The sequence below is a fragment of the Contarinia nasturtii genome, unplaced genomic scaffold, assembly GCF_009176525.2.
Source record: "Contarinia nasturtii isolate CC-2019 unplaced genomic scaffold, AAFC_CNas_1.1 Cnas_scaffold_695, whole genome shotgun sequence".
NCBI classification, from domain to species: domain Eukaryota; kingdom Metazoa; phylum Arthropoda; class Insecta; order Diptera; family Cecidomyiidae; genus Contarinia; species Contarinia nasturtii.
Window position 1 is genome coordinate 11,266,029 of NW_022198046.1, and position 23,097 is coordinate 11,289,125.

Sequence of the window (23,097 nt, forward strand, 5' to 3'; positions counted from 1 at the left end):
AGTGCAATAGATTATAGCAAATAAAAATTGCCGAAATATTTGAAATCGTACTTGGTATGTTACTTATATTGATTCAATAAACTGTGCACATTCTCAGACATGTTCAACTTCTATTATCACGTAACTCTTATTTTCAATAGATTTCGGTTTAGTTTTGAAAAAGAAAATCTGTCTAGCCAACGAATTTCTTTTATTACTCAGTCTCGCCGAGTTATCGGATGGATAAAACATATCATTTTTTATTTCTTTTTTTTTCATTAGCATCGACATTTTTCTGAAGGCAAATGACTTATGTTTAGTCATTTTTCGTCAGGAGAAACGAAAGGAGAAATTGTTTTTCAATTTTTCCCACATCAGTCCAAATACAGAATAATACCAAAAAAAACGGAATGTACCAAAGTTTTTAGTTCTATTCAAATTTTTTAACTCTCCACACTCAATCTCTTCAAAGTGATTCTTAGTTTAAGACATTCTAAACGGTTATTGCGATTTTCATTATATTTACCTTCAATGTCATATCTAGATCCATTAGTAAAAATATTTGTTTTATTAATTTTGTAAATGCTTTTGTTAGCTAAAATCGCGTGTCTTTTGTTTTGCGTAAATAGAAAAATACAATACAACTGGTGACTTTGACCGACTTTTGACAGTTTTGAAGGCAATTTCTTATGCTTCAGACTCAGCGTGTAATTGAATTTCAAGTATAAAATCAAAGTGTTGACCTTCCACAATGTGAAATCTATATTGAGCTTTTAAACAAAATCAATAAGATCTTTTCATTCTTTTAAGAAAAGTCAGTGCTGACGGAGTATATCTTTTTATTGCTTTCAATAGGACATAATGATTCAATCAAACGGTGGAACGCTAAAAAATCGACTTTGTATCGCGTTTGTAATTGCGTATACGGTTGGATTGTGCATTGCAGAGGGTAAAACTGGTTCACCAATTACTCTTGATGATGTTTTGGATGGAACATATTATGCACGACGTAACAATGCAACGTTCATTTCGGACACGCTACTATACTATCGTGATTCTTCCGTGAGAATTCATCTAATTTATTTATTACTACCCAACAATTAACTTTTTTTTTTTCAATTTACAGCGTAATATCGTGACCTTTGATTTGAAAACAAATAAAACGAAAATATTGGCAGAAGCACATATACCTGTAAGTTTGACCATTTTTGTACGTTTTCCAACGAAATGAACACAATTTTAAAAATAGAATCCTTGCCATTTAGGCTATTGCTTCGTCTTTTTCACAACAAATTTCGCCGGATCATCGATATTTATTGTTGGGAAAAGACTACCAGAAGGTAAATAACCTGCATGCATTTCAAATTGAGCAAAGTCACAGAATTCGGTTTTAATTTCATTAGGTTTTCCGTCACAGCGCCTTGGCACGTTACGACATACTAGATTTGAAGACAAAAAAGTTATATAAGCTATCTAATGTAAGTGAAAATAAAAGTGACATTTTGTTAGATTAAAATTAAAACAATGAAAAGTTATTAAAATTTGTATAATTTGTTGGTAATATAGGAATTATTATCTCTGGCCAAATGGGGCCCACTTGATAACAGTATTCTATACATTAAAGCCAATAACATTTACTATAAGTCAAGTGTAACAAAACCAGCTGTCCAGATAACAAACAATGGTAATGCGAGCGTTTATAATGGCATTTGTGATTGGGTTTATGAAGAAGAGGTCTTTCAAACGAAATCAGCTGCATGGATATCGCCTGATAATAAAAAACTAGCTTATATCGAATTTAATGACGTTCCTGTCAATCACATTGCCATTCCAATGTACGGACAGCCTGGCTCTGAGGATGATCAATATCCGGGTGTATTGGATTTTCCCTATCCGAAAACGTTAGTTATTTTAAGTTAAATCACTGCAATTCTAGATCAGTTATACAATTCTCTTTATTTTTAACGAAAAGTGGAACGAAAAATCCATTGGTCAAGTTATTTTTGGTTGAATTGACAGCATTATTACCGAACAAAATAGTGAAAAAAATTCAAGTTCCAGAACCAAAGGAATTGAATAAAAAACAGCACATCATATCAGTAGTCTCTTGGGCCAATAACGATACTTTGCTTTTGACCTGGATGAATCGTGTACAAAATCGCGCCATTGTAGAAGCTTGCCAAGGAAAGACGTGTCATAAGGTATTTTTTTTTAATTTGAACATTCATTGTGGAATTGGTTTAAAATTATTCGTAATTTTATAATAGGTTTTAGATTTATCCAGTTCAACGGGATGGGTTGATTTCTTCAAGCCACCAACATTCAATAAAGATGGCTCACAATTTGTTTACATTATGCCACAATTCCAAAGAGGCTCAAACGATTCCTTTAACCACTTGACCTTAGTTTCAATGAATACCGGAAAGCAAACCGTTCTAACATCTGGAAATTATGCTGTTCTAGAAGTGTTACAATGGAATGAAGACACCAATACAATTTTTTATGCTGCAAATCATGAAAATGCTTCCTATTCAAAGCACATTTGGTCGGTTCAAGTCACGAATCCAAGCTCAAGACAATGTTTGACATGCAATATTACACAGGATGGTGTGCGCCAAACATACTTTAGCGCTTCAATCAGTCCAAATGGTAAACACACTATGATCACCAATGAAGGACCTTCAATTCCAAACACAGATATATTTGACATCGTAGAATCGTCTCAGAATTCTCGTAAGCACATTATTATTCATTTTTATCAATATAATAAATTTAAATTGAATGGTATTCTTTTAGTTAAACTGCAATTAGTTCAAAACTGGGAAAACAATAAAAAATTACATTCTTCAATGGATAAAGTTTCAAATCCAATCATAAAATATTATGAAATACCATTGAAAGATGGCTTTGATGCGGTTGTTAAACTATTTTTGCCACCAAATGTAGACACAAGTGGCAAAACCAAGTATCCAATGCTAATTGATGTATATGCTGGTCCCGGATCATTCAAATCTGCAGATAAATGGGGTGTTGATTTCAACTCGTACTTAACTACTAGCCAGGAAATTATTGTGGTTCAAATAAATGGCCGTGGTTCAGGACTACGTAGCGAAAAACTATTGCATTCAATTTATCGCGCATTGGGAACAGTTGAAATAGAAGATCAAATTCAAACGGCAAAGTATGTATTACATGTTTCATAAAAACGAAATATCTTCCTTCATTTTTGTTTTATTTTGCACAGGAAACTAACAAAACTCTTCCCATTCATTGACGCAACGAATGTGGCAATGTAAGAAATATTGAAATTTATTCTATTTTCTATCCGTTTGTTATACGATTTTTGTTATTTTTTTAATCAGTTGGGGCTGGAGTTATGGTGGATTTGCGGCCGGAATGGCCTTAGCACAAGATGACTCGCATGTATTGAAATGCGCTGCTTCCGTTGCACCTGTAACCGATTGGCTGTATTACGACTCAATTTACACTGAAAGATACATGAGTCTGCCGTACAAAGAAGATAATGCACAAGGTTATGAAAGAGCTCAACTCAGTACAATGGCCGATGAGTTCAAGAACAAAACTTATCTTCTTGTTCATGGCACTTTTGACGATAATGTGCATTATCAACAATCTATGGCTTTAGCACGCACACTTGAACTAAACGACATTCCATTCCAACAAATTGTAAGATAAAAAAAAAACTTTGACATTTATGGTATTCATTTATTTATTAAAATTTACATTCTTGTTACAGACCTACCCAGATGAAGATCATTCACTAATGAAAGTTAGAAGACATTTATATCATGCACTAGATAGATTTTTTGCAAATTGTCTCATATCTAAGTAAAAACTCATTCTAAATAATGAAGTCTATGTTTTTCATTTCATTTGTTTAGATATTAATTATTTCTTGGTGTTTTTTAAATAAATATTTTTAACGTGTAATATGTTTGTTTATCATTCATTATGATTGTCTTTGATTAATTTCAATTCATTTAGGTACAAATGTTTTTAGTCTATCATTCTACATACTTTTAATGAGAGACATTGAAACTTAAACGTAGTAAAAATATGTGCTCATAAATTGGTGAAATTTTATTAATAGTCGAATTGTCGAAATGTCATAAAATATGCAAATCCACCGTTGACAAGCTAAATGCAAATTATAGAAAAAAAAAATTATCAATTAGAAAGGAATTCTGGATAAATGCAAAAAAACATACATCATCAAATGTTTCGCGTGTGTATTCAACATTTGCAAAACCAGTAATTACAGCCGGCATTTGAGTATTATTAATCAGAGTTGGAAACATGCACTGTATGTTTGGCGGAAAGGAATGCCAATCGGTTTGATAGACAACTTCATTGATCTCTTCAAAGCGGGTCGACACCATTTGTCCATACTCACACAGTAGAAACATCGACGCGAATGACCAAAAGACTAGTGTCACCGGACGAAGTAGACCTCCGTAGCCTTCCGTTTCTGCGCGTGCCTGAATGAAAAATTAAAAAGAAAAATGAAATAAATGCAAAGAATATGTAACAATTTGAAGAAACCGTAAAATACCAATTGAATTTGAATTATTAACAGCAAAGAGCATACTGTAAATAACCCCCACAGAATTCCAGAAGTTATGACCAGTGAATAAATATCCGAAAATGTTCCGACATATCTGGAGGGAAAAAAAAATCTAAATACTTTTTTTGATATTTTTCAAGAACTATTGAAACCAACTCTTTTATATCTGCATGTAGTTGAATAAAGTCTCCCAGTCTTTTCATGATTTCAGTTTCACTGTTTTCGTTTTTATTCGATTCGTTGATAGTATGCATTTCCTGTTCCATGTCTCTTGTAAAAGCCAACATGAACTCACACACACCCATGAAGTAGCATAGGTTTACGATGACGGATTGAAGTACAAAGTAATGTGACACTGATTTGTATGGTAAAGGCAATCGCATATCCTATCATGATGGAATCAGTATTTTAATTAATGTGATTCTTTGTGCTTTAGCTATGTTTCATGATGAATGGACATTTTACCATATGGATTTCTCCACTCAAATGGCATCCTTCAATAGAAATAATATTAGAATATGTGCCTCAAATATTTCGGTTCTCCAAACTCACCAGATTGGGAATGGCAACACAAACGATTCATTGACTAAATCGGTGGTAAAAAAACGAATGTAACTTATTACAGCGTTGGACAATAATAGGCCCGGAATTGATGCTTGAACGACAGCTAGGTATATCCACTTTGTTCGAGTTTCTATCTTTGCGTTGACGTCTTCGTAAATTTTCTTTGACACTGGATTGTCCAATCCTAAAGTAACCGTACAAAGAATTGTTCACAAAAGTAATCAAACTTTTTTGTTCGGCAGCTCATAAACTCACTTCTCGTGATTATTGATTCAAAATCGTCGATTAACTCGTATAATCCAGGTATCTTCATAACCATGAACACAAAAATCGCAAAGTCGCACATTGATGTTGACGAAACTTGGAAAGAATCAGAGTATTCGATCAGAGATTTCGCTTCGGCCCATAGAAAATTTATCGATAAAACCATGTATTGGAAAAGAATATAAATAATCACACTATTTTTTAAATTAAAGCATTTTTCCTCGTCCGTTTCGGATCGAACTAGCCCGTTGAATTCGAAATGTCCCAGAATTCGATTGAAAATTTTCATTGTAATAGTAGTAGTCAAAGTGAGTATTTAAAAGATTCAATTGTTTTGAATTGGCTGGGAAACCGTGCTATAGACTTCACGCACTACTGAGAACTGCAGTGAAAAATTTCAAAATCATCCTTTTATAGCAGATAAGGGAGTAGGATTTTTCAAGGATACATATTCTTTGTAAACAATTACAACTGAAAAATCGAACAGTTTTTATATTTTAATTCAAAATAAGGCTATTATATGAAATTGGACAATTATTCAAGTTGCAGCTACCATATATAATCATTTTACCGTTAAACGGTTATGCATTGCAATAATTTAGTTAAAAAAAATACAAGAGAATATATGGTTTATACCTTTTGTGAGACTTAAAACGTAGTTTTACAACGTCGTGACATCTGACGTATTTTCTCTTGTTATACAGATCGAGTGTTTTTAAACACTTGCTGTAATTAAACCATTCAATAGCTTATTCAAATATTTAAATTACAATACTACTGAATGGGGTAGAATAAAAACTACTTTTCGAAAAATTGCTATTTTAAAACGAAACCTAAAAAAAATTTCAATAAAAAGTGAATCAATTTTTTTTTGTCCAATTGAAGTGAATCAAGAAAATTTTGTTAAATAAAAGTGAACCAAAAAACAAATTTCACTCGGTTTTTTCAGTGTAAAATACACTAAAATGAATTTTTTTTTGGGTTCACTTTTATTGAACAAATTTTTTTTGGTTCACTTCAATTGGACGAAAAAAAAATGATTCACTTTTCATTGAAAGTTTTTTTTTGGTTTCGTGTTTAAACATTTTTCGAGAAGTAGTTTTTATTCTACCCCATTCTACTGTATCTGCGTTGTTTTCAAAAAAAAAAAATTACAAAACACATGGTTAATATTACCTGTGAGCGTACGAAATATTTATTCATTTTAGTTATGAGGGTAAATCATTTACTTGCCTTCCAATTACATATGTTTTACGATACATTTTTTTATGTGTTTTTTTTTTGTTTTGTGTGTTTTACTTTTGTAACCTTAGACCTTTTGATTAGCATTGACGTGTCAAAGAATCGCAAACAAAACTTTAGAAAAAAAATCTCTCGTGTGTGAGACATTATTTTCTCACTGACTATCTAGTCTAGCCATCTGCTTCCAATTGAGAAAAAAAAACGTTGGAATTGATGATTTCCGCGAAAACCGTTATTGGCTGAAACACACGCTCATAAATATAAAATATTGATTAATATTTCTTACAAATGTAAAATTGAAACTCATATTTCCATGTTAAATGTCACTTCAGGTGTTTATTGTGTCTTTGGTTTGTTCTTTTATGCTCATTGCTTGATACATTCATTTGTAATTTTTTTTTTTTTTGGTTGTTGTTTTGTTTACAATTTTAGCTACAAACACTTGTTTTAATTCAAATAAAATCAAATTCTACTACAACATTTATGTTATTACAATGCGTACGCAAATTGATGACTGCAAAATATGCAATTAACAAATTGGAACCAAAAGTTAATTTATTCTTCAGTACAGAATTTGAAAGCAGGAAAAAGGCTTCATCAATTTATTTAATGCAAAAAATCAAGTCAACGAAAGAAAAGCGCATTGTTTAGATCATATGCAGAGATGGCTTTGCTCAGAGATTTTTTTATCAATTTCACTTAAAATAAATATATCGATTAAAAGCTAAAAAATAAAATAAAAATATTCACGCATTTTAAAAACAGCATTTCAATGGAATTTCATTTTGTCTATCACGTCAAACTAAAATTATAAAGTAAAAAAAAACACTCAAAATAACAAACAAACTTTCAGTAAAATAAAATAGTAAAAATAAAATAAATATCCATTTTTTTGTTCACAGATTATTAGAGAAAATAATATCTCATGCAGTATTAGTCTCTACTCCTTTTCCATTTATAGAACAACGATTGATACAAATACAATCGATCGTTGTGTGGTTTTCTACGAAAAAAATATTTTTTTTTTTAATAATAATATATGATTTGATATAGATCTCATTTTTCTCATTCAACATTTTGCTTGCTCGATTCTCTTCAGGCTATAAATTATTGCATTTCGGTCCACTAAAATAATTTTTATCTGTTGTTGCTGAATTTACACGAACTTGCTCTAATTTTCTAATCTACATATTCTATAATATTAGTTATTTATGAATGTTTTTTTTTTTGTGTTTGTGTATATATATAACTGTTCCAATAAATATGAATTTGTAAGTTAAATGATGTTGTTGTTGTTTTTTCCACGTATGTGTAAGGATGATGTTTTTTTTTATAATTCCTACATTTTCGTAACATTCTTATTGTGAATCGACTGAATTTTGCCTCAGTGTTGCATGGCATGTCTGGCAAACGCGAACCGGTTTCAATATACGTAAACGTGATATTTCCGATTCAAAGCGACTGCATTTATTACAAAATACTTGTCCACAATTTCTGCAATGATGTTTCCGTTCATACAATGAGAATCTGAAATTAATTTTCGAAAAATATATTGATTAAATAACTGAAATGATAATCGATGCATTTCAAATATAGATGCAGTTTTTCTTACCTAACATGACAGTTCACGCATTGATCGGCACCTTCATCTTTTAACCAATGATCTGCCATACCACGATTCGGCAACTCCGTTACACTCCATGAGAACACCCGACCTCTGGCGTCGCCAACATACAATGTTTTATGATCTTTTGATACAGCCAGTGCCGTTATACTTGCTGGTTCTGTATTATCTTTGCGATCATATGCCGTGTGCATTGTTAATTTTGAACGAAATACTAATTGACGATGCCACATAAAACCTGATGAAAATAAATACAGAATAATATATGTATTACTTTTGAAAATTAAAACATAAAGAAAAAAAAATGATGAAAATGTTACCTTCACGCAGCATGTTTGCGTTGTTCTTCCTTCGAGCGTATTCGTTTTCAACCACGACAAATGAATCAATGATGCTCGTCTCCGATTTACTTGGTCGAATACCTTTCGTACTGCTAGGTGCTTCATCTGCAGTTGTTGTTTTTACATCGCTGCCAACAGTGTTTGTGTCTTGATTTCTAGACGGCTCATCGATCATTGGTTCACGTTTCAACTCGTGTAAAGATTTTGCACTTGTCAAACTGCCACGTTTGCTCATATTGGCTATTGGTACATCCAAAATCTCCTTTCGTATTGTCTTTGTTGTATCGTCCGTTTCGATTGATCTACCACGATCAATTAATTCTGGTTGAGCATTTTTCGTGTTATCACACGCTTCAGATATACTACTTTCCGAACCAGACTTCACTAAAGCTATAAAACACAACGGAAAATTCAATGAAAACATGATCGATTTATATTTGAAGTAAATCTATCGCATACCTTCTTCTTGTGTGATACTGATTTGTTTAATCAAATCGACCTTCGCTATTTCTACAGATGTATTAATCGCACTTTCATCAAGCGATGATTTATTGGAGCTGTCATTATTGTCGTTGTCTTTCGTATCAAACGTTTCATTTGCATCGTCCTTTTCAATCGGCTTTTGTACATATTCAATTGACCAGCAACGTACGACACCGTCAGTTGATCCAGTAATTACAACATTTTGCTGATCCCATTCACGTGCCGTTGAAAATGTTACGCACAATATTTGCTGCATTCGATCAGCACTGCCGATGCTTGTATTTACGGTGGCCAATGGATCACCATTAACCGACCAAATGTGTAGCCAAGTCGCTGAACACGTTGCAATGTCACCAGTCAAATCGTTAATGCTATACAATAATTAAAACAGACAATTTGTCAATATATTGATGAGAGAAAGAGAAAGTTATGTATTTGTACCTGACGGCCGCAACAAGTCCAACGTGATCGCTTAATTGACGTACAAATGTGAATCTCGACATATCCCATACAATAGCTGTTCCATCTCTCGAACCGGACACAATCATATTGTATGGTGTACTTGCTGCCAAACAAGTCACAGCATCGATGTGACCATGCAGCGAATGTTTAACCGTCAATGATTTTCGACGACTATCAAATTCCCACACAGTCACCACCGAACTCGTGCCGGCCGTTACAATTGTTCTTGCATTTGGACACGCGCACGCCAATATTTCGCCCGAGTTTTGAGCCGATGCTTCACACACAAACAGTGCACGATCCGAATCATACATCCCGATACGCAGAGAATGGTCGGCAAAACCCCATGCAATATACCGTGAAAATGTTGGCGCCATTAACACTTTATTTTGTTCAACCGCCAAAACCGTTTTATCGGGATGAATTATTTGACCCACTGGCCCTTTCAGTTCTTTGATTGGTTGCAAACTCTGGAAAAGAATGTAAATTATGCATTTCGACGTACTAAAAACAATTTTAACGATAAAAACATACCGGTTTCAAACTGTCCAAATTATTGAAAAATAATTTGTCATTCTGTGCAACTGTCGATGATAACAGGGGATTGGCGTCAATGATGGATGTGCGACTCGACGACATTTTCTTACAAGGATGCGCTTTCTTGAATAATTGTTTTGGAATTTGTCCGAAATTATTGATGAATCCAATGGTGGCATTCTTTTTCAACGGATCGTCAATGTTGTAAATATCAACATTGCCTTCATAGAACAAATGATGAAATACATTTGTGGCGTCTACAGCTGCATTCCCTTGCTGCTTACAACCGAAAATCAAATCGATCCACTGATGTAAATTCTGGCTCACATAGTCACACTCAAGTGCTTGCCGATGAACACGAATGAATTCCCGCACATCTTGTTTTGCCCATGGCGGTAGAATGACATGATTTAATGTATCTCCGTTTTGCTTTGTACCTAATATCGAATGAAAAATGACAGTTCAGTTAGACAAAAGCATTGTGCAAAGTCTTTACTGAGAATATATTCGCAATCAATATTTTACCCAAATCAAAATTGTTGGAATTTTGCAAAAACTCTGGCAAATAGAAGAATTCTGGAATTTGAAAGAAAAAAATACGTTGATTTGGTTCATTATTCTGTCACTTTAAAATATATATACCTGGAATTAACTCTTTTACATCGGCCATATTGAATTTTGATGCCGATAGCCATGCTTCCTTGACACTGTGAAACATTCTATCTGCCAAATCAAAATGGCCACCTTGCAAACGTAGAAAATGCTGCGTAAATGGTTCCATGCGAACTAAATAAGAGCATACAATCATGGCCGATGAATAATGAGTACCATAATGATATGGTGGTGTTTCACCATGTGGATCATCCCATTCCTTGAATCGTTTTTGAAACTGTTCCAATCGTTCGGAGCTTTGCGCACCTGAGGGCGAATCAGAATAGAAAAATGGAAATAATGAAAATGGATAGAAAAAGTAATTATTGAAGAAATTAACCCCTCGTAACTCACCCATTGGTTTTGCAAAGTTACGGAATGTTTTCGCATTGCTTAAATCCAGCTCTTCACTATCGTAGTCGGCTAAAATCCAAGGGAACACTGGGTACTGCATGAGATCATTATAAGAACGTCCAGCCAATGTGTTTAAATGCATCAGATATTGGAAATTTGATATTTCACCTCGCTGAAATCGAAAAAAAGCAAAATTTGATGACTGTTTTCAAAACTACTTGTAAGATTTTGGTTTTCCATTTAAAAGATGAACGACTTACCACCCAGCGTTGTGTAACTGATGTTTCGCCAATCAAACTACTGAAAATTCCCGATGTTTGTTCAACGCTTGCATTTCGCTTTTGTCCTGCCACCGATTGCTGTGCATTATCGGCAATCGCTGTGGCCAATGCCATGAATCGTTGATAGACTTTATTTCGCACTTTTCGTGGAAACGCTAACAAATAATTACGTCCATCGCCCGAAAATACTTCCAAAGCAATTGGTTGCAGTAAATATCGTCGTTTGTGTACTTCACGAATGTCTTCATACGAGAATTTTGAGCATTGCCGCATTGTTTGTGGTGAGCGTCGCGGACTATTCGGACTGGGCAAAATTGGATCATATGCACCGGATGGCAATGAATCAATGTCACGAATCTCTCGATTTTTAATCAGTGTAAATCCATCGATTACATAACAATATTCTTTGCCAAATAGCAACAGGCCTTCATATGTGTCCAAACCTTGGATTCGAGCACATCGAAACATGTGCGAAATTTTCTCTTGCTCTTCAAGCATACGCAACAGCGTTTGATTGTCTGATATTAATGAGACTTCTTCTTCGCCTTCATTCTCAGCCTCTTCAGCACCCGGTTCACTTTGTGCACGTGACAATGTTGGCAATTGTTCGCTTGGACTTTGAGTCGGTGAAAGACTCTGAGTTTTTTCGGATTTTTGCGAATCGAATGTACTCACATCTTCGCATAAAACTCTCGGTGGTAATTGGCAAAATTTGAAAAATGGTTTGCTATCAAAGCTCGTTGCAACTTTGTATTTTAGTTGCCTCTGTAGATGAGAAAAAAAATAACCAAATTTGTTTTTATTTGAATTGTTTTGGTTCAGCGGTAAAAAAGTTTTTTTGTAACCACATTTCTGTCAAACGAAGCATATAAACAAAAAACACATTTTTTGACATACTATGACATTTCGGGCTTAATCACACTGTTAACTATGCGTTTATTGCTCTTGTATGAATGCTATGAAAATGGTTTACCATATTTTTAGTCTTTTTTATAGAAATTTTCAGCGAAATATTTTTTTATTTTCGAATTTTGTTGAGAATTCACTGAATAAAAAATCAAAATGTGTTTGATGAAAAATGGACGAGGAAAAAAAAGTTTGCGTCATCGAGATTCGATACCAATGGCATGTTATTGTTTGAAACTGAACAGTGTATATCGAACAATATTTCCATCGAGTTTGTAAGAGAAAATGGTAAAAATTTAATAATTATCATCGAAATTTCAATGCAGAATGGTTCCAATAGTCATGAAAAATGAGTTTAAGCAAAAAACTGCATAAAAATTGTGCGTTTCATTGCCGAAAATGTGAAAATGCATTGAGCTATCATAGTATCGACAATTAGCGTACATATATTCGACTGGAAGCGTAGCGCCTTCTGTAATCCGGCTATTCGGAGGTCTGGTTTGTGGACTGATTTGAGATTAGGGGTTCTGTATATCAGATGGTTCATGTTGACACGGCGTCCGCATTAAGTTTACCATCAATATGCGCACAATGGAGGAGTCCGATGTGTGCAGGTTGGCTAAGGAAAGACGAACCGGGCCAGGCGGGAAACCGAGCAGCCAAAAGTCTTCGTGGTAAACAGTAATGGGATAGCGCTGTGGAGTGAAACGCTGATGTCAGCCTGATCAATACAGTCAAACTACATTCCTTTTGCAAAAATTTGCAAGGAAATTCCCTTTTTTCGCTTCACATTTTATTTTCTTAATTATTTTTTTTTAATGAAATTTAGGGCAATCTTTGTTTGGAATAGTATTATAACAACGTAATGTTTGCCTTCAAAGTGAAAACTTTAAAATGCTTTTTTACTCAATTTGAAAGTAGAATCTGACAACACAAAAAACACATAAAAGTAATGAATTATTTGCACAAAGTCCATTTGAGTATGAAAAAAATAATAAAAAAAAACTTGGTACTACGAGTATCGATTGTGTGTTTTTGAACTGCAAATCAAGTTCATATCACAACCGACACAAAATTTGTGGTTGTTAAATATTTTACTACGTGGAGATCGAAAAATTATCGTTTCAAGAAAACGCATTATTTTTAGCGAAAAATGTTTGAAGAAAAAAATATGAAAAACATAATACGATGACATATAAAGCAATTGAATTAAATGAATTGTTTGCTTACATTTTCCGGATCTTCTAGCTCTGGCCGATAAATGTATTGTGAATAAAATTGATCATTGCGCATGGTCTTTTTTCGCATTCGATGTGGACCCTCGGTTGAATCGAGTATCCATTTGTCCAAATAATTTTTCTGAAATTTAAGTGAAGTTAAATTAAACGTTCTGTCTTCGTTTTTTAAATTTCAACAATGTGAAAATAAATTATTTTTTTATTCACCTTAATCGGACCCCATAGACCTCGTTCCCGAATAAGTTCACGTTCAGATTGCAACCAATCTTGACATACATATCGAAGGGTATGTTGTGTCATATTTACATGTTGCACATATCGTTGATCGCATAAATCTTTCACCAAACCGACATTTATGTCGGTCCACTCAATTGCTTGACTCTTGGTAATTTGAGATTTTGTCTTCACATATTCCTCCTTCTTGACCTTTGTTCGGCTTGCCAATCGTGTAAGTCCGCCGGTGACTTTTTGAATTTTCGACTGAATTTGATTGTGAAATTCCCATGGTACCCGATAAGTAGCTTTCCGTTCCATATCCACATAGTTGTACCAAAGTTTACTGGCCGCATCTATGCATTGTTCTCTCGTTGCCGTTAAGGTGGGTGCTTTTGCATTATTCGGTGGTGTGGTTAGAGATATTTTGAACACTTCTTCAATTGCAGGCTTCTTACATACATACAATTCCTCCCATACGCGAATCGTTGCACTCACAATTAAATTTTTACCTTGATGCTGATTCAATAATTGATCACGCGTTTCAATATCTTCTTTCGTCGGACTGACATGCCATTTAGTGCTGCGATTTGCCGAATTCACATCCAATTCAATTTTATGATCTCCTGTCAATTGTAGTAGGCAATAGGTTAGGCAACCGATGAAATCAAGCTCATGATTGCCGGCACCAAAAATGAGCAAGCGATGCGTTGTTAATTTATGTAATGTTTCCAAGACTGCAGTTTGATCAGTGAGTGTTTCGGTCGGACGTGATAATAGATACAAGATGATTCGATTCAGCGAATGATGTAGCTGTTCGAGTGATAACGATGACGAGCGACGTTTTGCTTGTCCAATTAATTTAATGATAAAATCAAAAATTTCATGTGGATCTTTTTTCAGCTGACCCTGCCACATCTTATCGACAATACGTGCCGTTAGATAAAATACATTTGGCGCAATATTCTGTACATGACTTTGTAGAAGTGGAACAATTGGCAATGCGGCCTGTTCACCGACTAGCACATCTGCGGCCAGTAAATGATCAATGAGAGCGGTAATGATTTCCGTTTGATATGCAATTTGCTGCGTTGAATCACTGTTTTCAGGCGAAGCATCCAGAACCAAATCAATAACTGGTGCTGTTTTGCCCGTCGATGAGGACAATGATAGCGAGTCGACAACAATAACACGCAGAAAATCGATAACAAATTTACGAACCGAACATTCAGTGAGTTGTGCTTCAATCATTCGAGGTGAGTTGATTAGAATTCCTTCACCATCATCATCTGGTGTCGATGCGTTACTATTTTGCTCCGAATTGTTTGCATCTTTGTTGACAATTGGAAATAGAACTGCTGTGAGTGAACTGATTACATCACCCAGCATTAAAACAGACATGAAATCCGGTAAATTGTGATACATTGAGAAAAGCACATGAATTATGGTGACGGGATGCGAGACAAGCCAATCTAACTGACAATCACATTCGTGTACAATGCGTCGTATCATGCTTAGAAGAACGCATACACCTTCTGGACATAAATGCACTTTGGGCGATGGTGATTGTGAAACGGAAACATTAGTACCCCAAAGGAATGACCAGATCCGATCCAAATCCAACTTTGTGTGATCGTTGCCAAGTACTTTTACTGGTTGGCCCATTATTAGTGCGGTTAGTAAATAATAAAGTTCAGGTACTTCCAAATGATGGGGTAGAAGCCATTCTAGGTACTAAAAGCAAAAGGTTGAATTCGTTTTAAAACGGAAATTAAATTGAAAACAGTACAGTTGACTTCTTTTTTAAAACTTACCTGAAAACCGGGAATTCGCAAGACAGCCGTTTTCACTTCACTTGCAATTTGAGCTGGCAACTGACATCCCGGCTGAACTTGTACAATTGAACCGCTCGACGCAGGCTGTGGACTTATTTGCGAAGTAAACACAAGTGCACCACACTGTGACACTTGCTCAGTAAACTTTAAATAACCACCATTCTGAACACCCTCACGAAATCGACCGATAATCGTTTCATTTGCACACACTACAACCAATATTCGCATACCTGTATGAATGGATTAAATGCAAATGGATATATTGACATTTGAATTATATTTAATAAGCAAAAGAATGAAATATTTACCCAAAATAACGGTTGACGAATGAATTTGTGGTTGCAAAAGCAATAGCAGCCAATCGAGGCCAAGAATACGAGAAATATCTTCGCACAAATGACTGTTTACGGTATTCCTTGATGTAAACAAAAGAGCATGCAATAAATGTAATGATCGATTTCTTAAAAGAATATTTTTAATCGCATCTTTTTGCTGTTGATCAGGTGCATCTTTGATAGCAGCATCAATATCTTTCTGCTCTGGGTTGAACTTTAACACTTTTTCACTGTTTGAAGTGCTCTGTAATGCAAAAAGGATGTCATGAGCATGTGTTTTCATAAATATATGCCAAACGGAAAAAAACAACTGCCAACCACACGAAATAAGTTATCTACTTGTTTTTGCCCTCGTTTATGCATAGATTTCAAAAACGGGTTCACTTACCAATGGAATTTTCGCAGCAATATATTGTCCGAAGAACAAAAGATCCAAATGTCTTGGTTGACTTCCCAACAAAACTGAGAGCAACGAATAAACGATTTCCAAAGTATTTGGCTCATGAATGTCTGGTATTATGTGAAGTAGTTTGGTAACAAGTTGTAAGTCACGCATAATTCGAATGTTTGATCGTTTTTCACTTGATTCCGAGCTCAATTCCAGCAAATGCTCCAGCAAAGATCTCAATAAATCATTTGGAGCACCATGCCAAATTTCCAAATCACATAATAAATCCTAAAATTAAATCAATAAAGGTCAGAGTTTTGAATACAAAACAATATTTCCCAATTCGAAAACTCACTTGGAATGCTTGAATGTTTGGGATTGCAGACGATTCTTGGCCACTATTTACAGTACCAACCAAACTAAATGTCAAATGAAGAATGTGTGAATTTAGTAAATTTCGTTTCTTCTTAAAGAACATCGCCAATGTTTGGTAGCTTCTCTTGCGATCCATTTCACTTTGAGCTGCTCGATTACTTCGCACCACACAGGTCAATGCTTTCACCCCGGCATACAGACTTTCAACATCTTGAGCCATTGCAATGATTCCCAAAAGAATATTACAGCCACCGACTGTATCAATCATTTTCGAAACTGGATTTGGACTAAACACGCGAACTCCCAAGTAGCCAACAACTACACCGCCCAATGTTCGGGCTGAACCGGCCAAGTGACCAGCAGAATTATGGAGAATACTGAAGAGAAGGAAAGAAGAATTGTATTTCGTTTACATTTATGATATAAAAAAACTGTTACTAACCGAATTGGCGTTGCATTTTCATGTGAACTCATTCCCAATTGCTTTGCAATAGCTTTGTTATCGGCACGACTATAGACCTTACGAATTTTAGCCAATGTAAGATGTGACATTGCTTTTGCATTCAATCCAAACATGACACGTTCTTCAGCAACCAGAGGATTTATCGGTTCACTTTGTTTGCCGAGCTGTGGAGCCTGCAACGAACCCATATAATGCGGACCCAATGCGTATATTGTAGAAACAATTTGTGGTGAAATAATGTCCTCAATCAGGTGACAAACGCCTTGTTTCCAACATAAACGTGAATGACGTCTCCAGCTGGGTGGAGTTCCGATCAAACCAAACACCGAATTGGCAACTGTTATATTGGTCGAACTGGCACCCGGATTTTGTGAAATATAATGCAATTTCTGAGTATGCATATGATGACCATCCAAAAATAGAGAGAAACTGGAATTTTTCAACACCGCTCGATTTAATACAATCACCAAATGATGCCATTGACCTTCGTGTAGTAAATCTGGACACCAAATTCGGGCACTGCTATCACCGCCGCTTTCTGGTTCCCATTCGCCAACATCTATACAAATAATAAAAAATAAAATTAATACACATCGACCATGTTAACATCTAAATTTCAATCTACTTACTATGTGGGACGAGTGTCTCTTGTGTTGAAACGATAATTGCTTTATCTCGTGCCGACAGCAAAACGGTCAGACATACTAAATTATCTTCGCGTGGAATGTTCACAGTTCGCACCAAAGTCAGCAAACGTACACAATGGGGATCGGTGCGTGGATCGCTGAATTTATCAACGCAAAACCAACTCGAATAACTTAGACCAGTTTGTGGAGGAAATACACGATCTCCTGATCCGATTCCACCAATAACCGAACCATCCAAACTACTTCCAATGCTCGGTGCCTGTGGGGCTATGCTCGGCAAATACAAACAACCAAATCCTTCACTGGACATATCCATCTCAACAAATGGTGGAAGTGTACACGATGCATGTGCTCGAAAATCACGAGGCGTAGTCATGGATACTAGTGTTTTAATTCGTGTCAATTGCACCGATCCACCGGATTTATATGGTTTAATGAAATTCGGACTCTCGCAACATAATGGCAAACCCAAACGAAGGAATTCCCGCAATTCAGTTGGTTGAAGTGCTTGAGCTGCCAAACGCTCTAGAATGTATTGTAATGGTTCATGCAATGCATTTCCCTCTTCGCTCAGTGACCTTCGACCGATATTTAGCAAATGACCAGCCAAACCTGTTTGGAAAAATATTTTTCAAATGTAATTATATCGATAAGCGAGAAATTTTTGAAATAAAAGTGAAAAAAATCGTTACCTGCATCGCACATAACTTGCTGATTACGTTCGCTTCGCACCAAACTTTTTAGCACATGTGTAGCTAAATACATTTGTAATGTGAGTGCAGTTTCATTTGCGGTTTCATGTTCGACGGATGGCAGTAGTTGAAGCATGCAAATAACAACGGATGGATGCACAATGATTGGTTCTGGTTGCGGCTGAAAAGTTAGATTCAATGATGAAACTGAACTTCTGGGATCTTTTGACGGTTGTGGAATATTATTATTTGATGTTTGTTGTGCTTGTGCACTGTTCGCGGCTGGTGTTGTTGCTGTAACCGATGCAAGACCCGACAAATTCGGTTTATCGAAATTATCCAATGTAATGTCGTATAGAAAACGATAGACGAGCGTCGCAAATGACAATGATGCTGGATATGTGCTATCAAATTCCGGTTGTAATGGATTACTCATAAATAACGAGTGAAAATAATGTTTTGCACTCTCGTCACTCGTCGAATTTCGTTTGTTACTCAATTCGGTTGTTGTACTGAAACAACCTAACAACCGTAGAGTATTGCAAAGGGAAGTGTTGCAGATTTCGTGCTGGAAAAATTTTGCATTGGCTGGCTCAAATCGCATTGCTGTCGATAGCGTTTGACATGCTAAATGTAAAAGATGTAGAATATCTTTGATTTGTTGGCTATCATTCGTCATTCCGTCGCTTAGTTTTCCATCTAGGGAAACAAATACACTGGTAACATAAACAAAACCACCAACTTTTCGGAAAATCGTCCGCGTTCGATGACTGTCACGCAAACAGCTGAGTAGGGCTTTCAAAATTTGCATTTTCAATTCGATATTTTGTGGTGGCGCCGAATGCATCGTTGTTAAAATGAATGTCATATCATCATCGCCGCCAGCTGATAGCACAAGTTCACGAATAATGCCAAGTATATGATTTCGATTGTGTTTGAATTTTATCATGTCGTGTATGCACTTTGCACCACCACTCTCACGAAAAACATTTGCATTACTGTTGTTTCCATTCAATAAGATTCCAAGTGATTCAATCACCAATTTACCAAAAATTTCATTCGGATCTAGGGTAGAAAATTGAAGAAAATTTAATGTTTGTGATACTGTATTTCGTTTCCAATTTTACATGGAGGAAACCCCATTATTTCTTTTTATAATTACCATTTTCAATGTCTTCTTCATTTGTTAGCTCCAAATCGTACGGATCCGATTCAACGTTTACATGTTTCTGTAGAAAACCTGAATATTTCATCAAGCACCCAACGAATACCTCTAAAATACCAACTTCTCGATATACATCTTTGAATATGCTATTGTGTCTGCACGAACAAAAAAAAATGTTATTTTAAATTAGCATGAATGACTTTGTTTTGTATACAGAATACACACAAAAACAGTAAAGTATATTCACCTTAAAATATTCAACAATGTACGTATGCATAGCGTGTTGCAGCTGATTGATTGATATCCTTTCAGTAAAATGGACAATGATATGAGCTCTTTGCATGGTACAAAATGCAATTGAAATACGATAAATTCAAGAAGTTCAAAGCATTTTTCTTGTACAATGTGACTTTTCACGTGAATTTTTTCGATGAATTGACTGAGCGTATTTTGTGGTTCAAGTATAAAATAATTGGCGTTATCGGAATGATATACACTGGAAATGGCATCAATTATTGTACAACACAACGAGCTGGAATTTGATTTTAGGAAAACCGTTTGCAGCACTTGAAATGCATGAATATTTCGCACAGATGTGCCACGCGATGATGTTTGTGGCATTTGAAAACCCTGAATCTGGAACAATGGATTCGATTGGCTTTGACTAGGCCGCAATTCCGTATATCCACACATACACAACGATGCAATCATTAACACCAGATTTCGTATGGCCGCATTTGCATCACTATTTTTAGATCGTTCTGTTTCCAATTTCAACAAAAAATCAGCAAGAAAAATATACCCTTGACTACTACGAAAGTCATCTAACAACACTTGTGACACTTCACTGGAGTCTTTGAGAAAACAAAACACAGCTACAAACATTTCGACAATTTCAAGTGGTTGCAATTGAGGTGCGCGCTGCATATTTTCAATGCATAGGGCAACGCATCCTTTTGAATGAATATAGTTGACGACGGGCTCGGACAATCCATGTCGTGATAGTGTCGTTAACACTTCCGCCGCCGATTTGCGCCAAATTACATTTTGTGTTACGCACTGTGATGTTATCGCTGAAAATAGTAGTGTTAAATCATCCATGCGAGCCAATTCTTCGCTTGGATAGGGATATGAACACAAACGCACCATAAGTTGAACGAAGATTTTTTGCAACAATATTCGTCGTTCACGTTGCGTAAAATCACTGCCATCTTCTTTATCAGCTTCCTCATCGGGTATTTCAGGCAAATCGAAAAATAAATATAAACATTTGACTAGCGTGGATGGTACCGAGGCCGATGTCATTGTTTGAATGAGCGACGAATCACCAGCGGCCAATAAATTTAATGTTGTCAATAACATCCATCCATTACTTGATTCTTCACAATTATCGATTTCCAGAAATTTTACAATTGCAATCGATGCGGCTTCGGTGCTTTGATTTGATGCACGTTTTCGTATTTCAGAGACCATTAGCCGTGATACTTGCTGACAAAATGGCAAAATATCCCAGAATTTTTCGCTCATATCATTCGAATGTGTCGTACCAAATACCTTACAAAACAGTGGTAACATATTGTACAATTTGAAATCGCGTTCAGCTTCGTTGAGCACCTCTCTTGGATGTGCATACTCATTGAACAGTTTTTTTAAGTGTTGCAAACTGAGTTGAGTGTGTGGCGAATCGGGTGTCTCAATGGAATCGGTGGCAGGGCTATCATTGCTTGCATTACTAGTGGCAGGTGTTTGGTTCTGGTTCGCACCACTGCGCAATTTTCGCATAATATTCATGGTGAAGGCTGAGACACACGTTTCGTCTTTTTATTTTTGTTCTACTTTCTGTTCTCCTTATTCGGTCGATGTATGTAAACTCGACGACACGACAACTCACTCCCTTTTCCAACCTTAAGTTATATCTTCAGCTTCAACGCAATTATTATCTGGTTATCAGCATTCGTAAAACGACTGCTTCAATAGAACGCTCGCATTTTGCCTCATTGAATCTATTTTTAAATCGTTGAAAAGGGAACAACAAAATCATTAACAACTGCTCAATGTGCTTCTGAATAAACATTTGTTTTTAAACATTAGACAATTTTTTTTTTCAATTCTCATATCCAAGAGCTAATTGATACAAAAAAACCATTGATAATTAGCAAACACTTTAATTTAATCCGCCTACAATCGCAATATGTTTTGCATACTGCCTTGACGCACTCTCCGTATCTGCATGCTTACATATGTGATTTTTTTTCATTCCACGCTGTTCACTTCGCTTGAATTAGAATGAATCAAATGAAATTCAAATTATAAAATAGAGACAGTGACACATTCAATGCGAAGCAATTGATTATTGCTCATGACATGATGTTGTCAAAGCTCATTAAATTTGGATTACTATACACCATCACCGTTCGTCGTTTTCTTTGTCGTCCTCCTTTTTTACCTCCTACCACAAATTACACAGTTTTTTTTTCTCTCCATTAGAGTCCATACTTATAACTTTACAAAAAAAAAAAAAAGTAGAATAAATGAAATTGGTGGTGGTCGCAAAGTTGTTTTGCCATTTGTTTGTGTATTGAAATTCAATTATTCTTTTTTATTTATCATCGGATAAAATGTCAAAATGTTTGAATGAAGAAGAGAAAAAACATGCACACAATCGTTCGCTTCATTGCGATTCAGTCAAATAGCTGAGTTTAATACACGCATACTCGACTATCGTCAATTAGATTCACACATTCATTCATTGACGACAGCAAGAATGGAGAAAAAACAACCTTTGTTTAATATGATGAATTTCGCAGAATATTCTATTTGCTATTCATTCTATACATGAAATTTTATTTCGAGATATTGTGATAACAATTCAACAACGTTGAAAATAAAATCAAAAACCATTCACATATTTCACACATAACAGAGCGACCAAAACTATCGATTGATTTTTCGTGTCTCGTTTTTACATAGAGAAAAGTGACTTTTTCTTTGTATTTAACAACACTTTCTTATTTATATATCATAATCATCTCACCATTTAGCAGTGACTCATTCACATCTTATTAAATAACAAGATAACATTTTTGATTATATCTCACTCTCACTTGATTCGTTGAGAAAAAAAAAATTAAATTGAAAAATCTGTTTCAGTTTCAATGAATATGAACAGTTTTCATTGATTGCACTCGAATACTGAAGCGAAGAAAAAATCGGAGCTGTCATTTTAACATAGCGGCAGGTCTGCGATGCGACGCATCGTCGCATGCCATTTGCGGATGGATCGTTGCGGAAAGTTTGTGTGGCGGCAATTCAATGTTATCATTTGTTTTGAAGATTTCGATAAAAATACGCTGCTCACAAAAGATTTTAAATGGAATTATTTTAATAGAATCGCCAATTGAAAATTAGAAATGATTACTTTGTACAAACAAAGAAGTGCACAGGTTTAAAATGTATCTTTTGTGCTTGTTTAC

The 23,097-nt window shown here is 35.3% G+C and overlaps 2 protein-coding genes across 2 annotated transcripts; one reads left to right on the top strand and one right to left on the bottom strand.

Annotated features, from left to right (window-relative positions):
* The first annotated feature begins 769 nt into the window (after nucleotides 1-769).
* LOC116340785 (venom dipeptidyl peptidase 4-like) lies at nucleotides 770-3,930 on the top strand. Its single transcript, XM_031767444.1, has 11 exons — nucleotides 770-1,041; nucleotides 1,106-1,171; nucleotides 1,245-1,319; nucleotides 1,383-1,457; nucleotides 1,546-1,880; nucleotides 1,952-2,180; nucleotides 2,247-2,712; nucleotides 2,776-3,160; nucleotides 3,224-3,271; nucleotides 3,342-3,666; nucleotides 3,737-3,930. Exons 1-11 carry the CDS (start codon nucleotides 841-843, stop codon nucleotides 3,830-3,832), a joined length of 2,301 nt encoding a protein of 766 aa, XP_031623304.1. The 5' UTR covers nucleotides 770-840; the 3' UTR covers nucleotides 3,833-3,930.
* A 3,016-nt stretch (nucleotides 3,931-6,946) lies between these two features.
* On the bottom strand, nucleotides 6,947-22,799 carry LOC116340527 (WD repeat and FYVE domain-containing protein 3). The gene is made up of 22 exons (XM_031767076.1): nucleotides 22,659-22,799; nucleotides 19,872-21,627; nucleotides 19,622-19,779; nucleotides 18,460-19,524; nucleotides 17,750-18,379; nucleotides 17,100-17,679; nucleotides 16,638-17,034; nucleotides 16,283-16,570; nucleotides 15,868-16,138; nucleotides 15,539-15,789; nucleotides 13,719-15,458; nucleotides 13,504-13,632; nucleotides 11,347-12,132; nucleotides 11,087-11,258; nucleotides 10,724-10,999; nucleotides 10,607-10,657; nucleotides 10,079-10,518; nucleotides 9,524-10,014; nucleotides 9,059-9,453; nucleotides 8,579-8,989; nucleotides 8,247-8,496; nucleotides 6,947-8,161 (listed from the first exon to the last, which is right to left on the bottom strand). Exons 2-22 carry the CDS (start codon nucleotides 21,413-21,415, stop codon nucleotides 7,993-7,995), a joined length of 10,494 nt encoding a protein of 3,497 aa, XP_031622936.1. The 5' UTR covers nucleotides 21,416-21,627; nucleotides 22,659-22,799; the 3' UTR covers nucleotides 6,947-7,992.
* Between the last annotated feature and the right edge of the window lie 298 nt (nucleotides 22,800-23,097).

Bases quoted from the DNA above. Each gene is read 5' to 3' on its own strand.
- LOC116340785 (XM_031767444.1), top strand. From the start codon at position 841: ATGATTCAATCAAACGGTGGAACGCTAAAAAATCGACTTTGTATCGCG. The intron at 1,458-1,545 runs GTAAGTGAAAAT...TTGGTAATATAG, and splicing joins AGTTATATAAGCTATCTAAT to GAATTATTATCTCTGGCCAA. The intron at 1,881-1,951 runs GTTAGTTATTTT...TTTAACGAAAAG, and splicing joins GATTTTCCCTATCCGAAAAC to TGGAACGAAAAATCCATTGG.
- LOC116340527 (XM_031767076.1), bottom strand. From the start codon at position 21,415: ATGAATATTATGCGAAAATTGCGCAGTGGTGCGAACCAGAACCAAACA. The intron at 19,525-19,621 runs GTAATTATAAAA...TTTCTACCCTAG, and splicing joins TGAAGAAGACATTGAAAATG to ATCCGAATGAAATTTTTGGT. The intron at 18,380-18,459 runs GTAACGATTTTT...TTTTCCAAACAG, and splicing joins GCAAGTTATGTGCGATGCAG to GTTTGGCTGGTCATTTGCTA.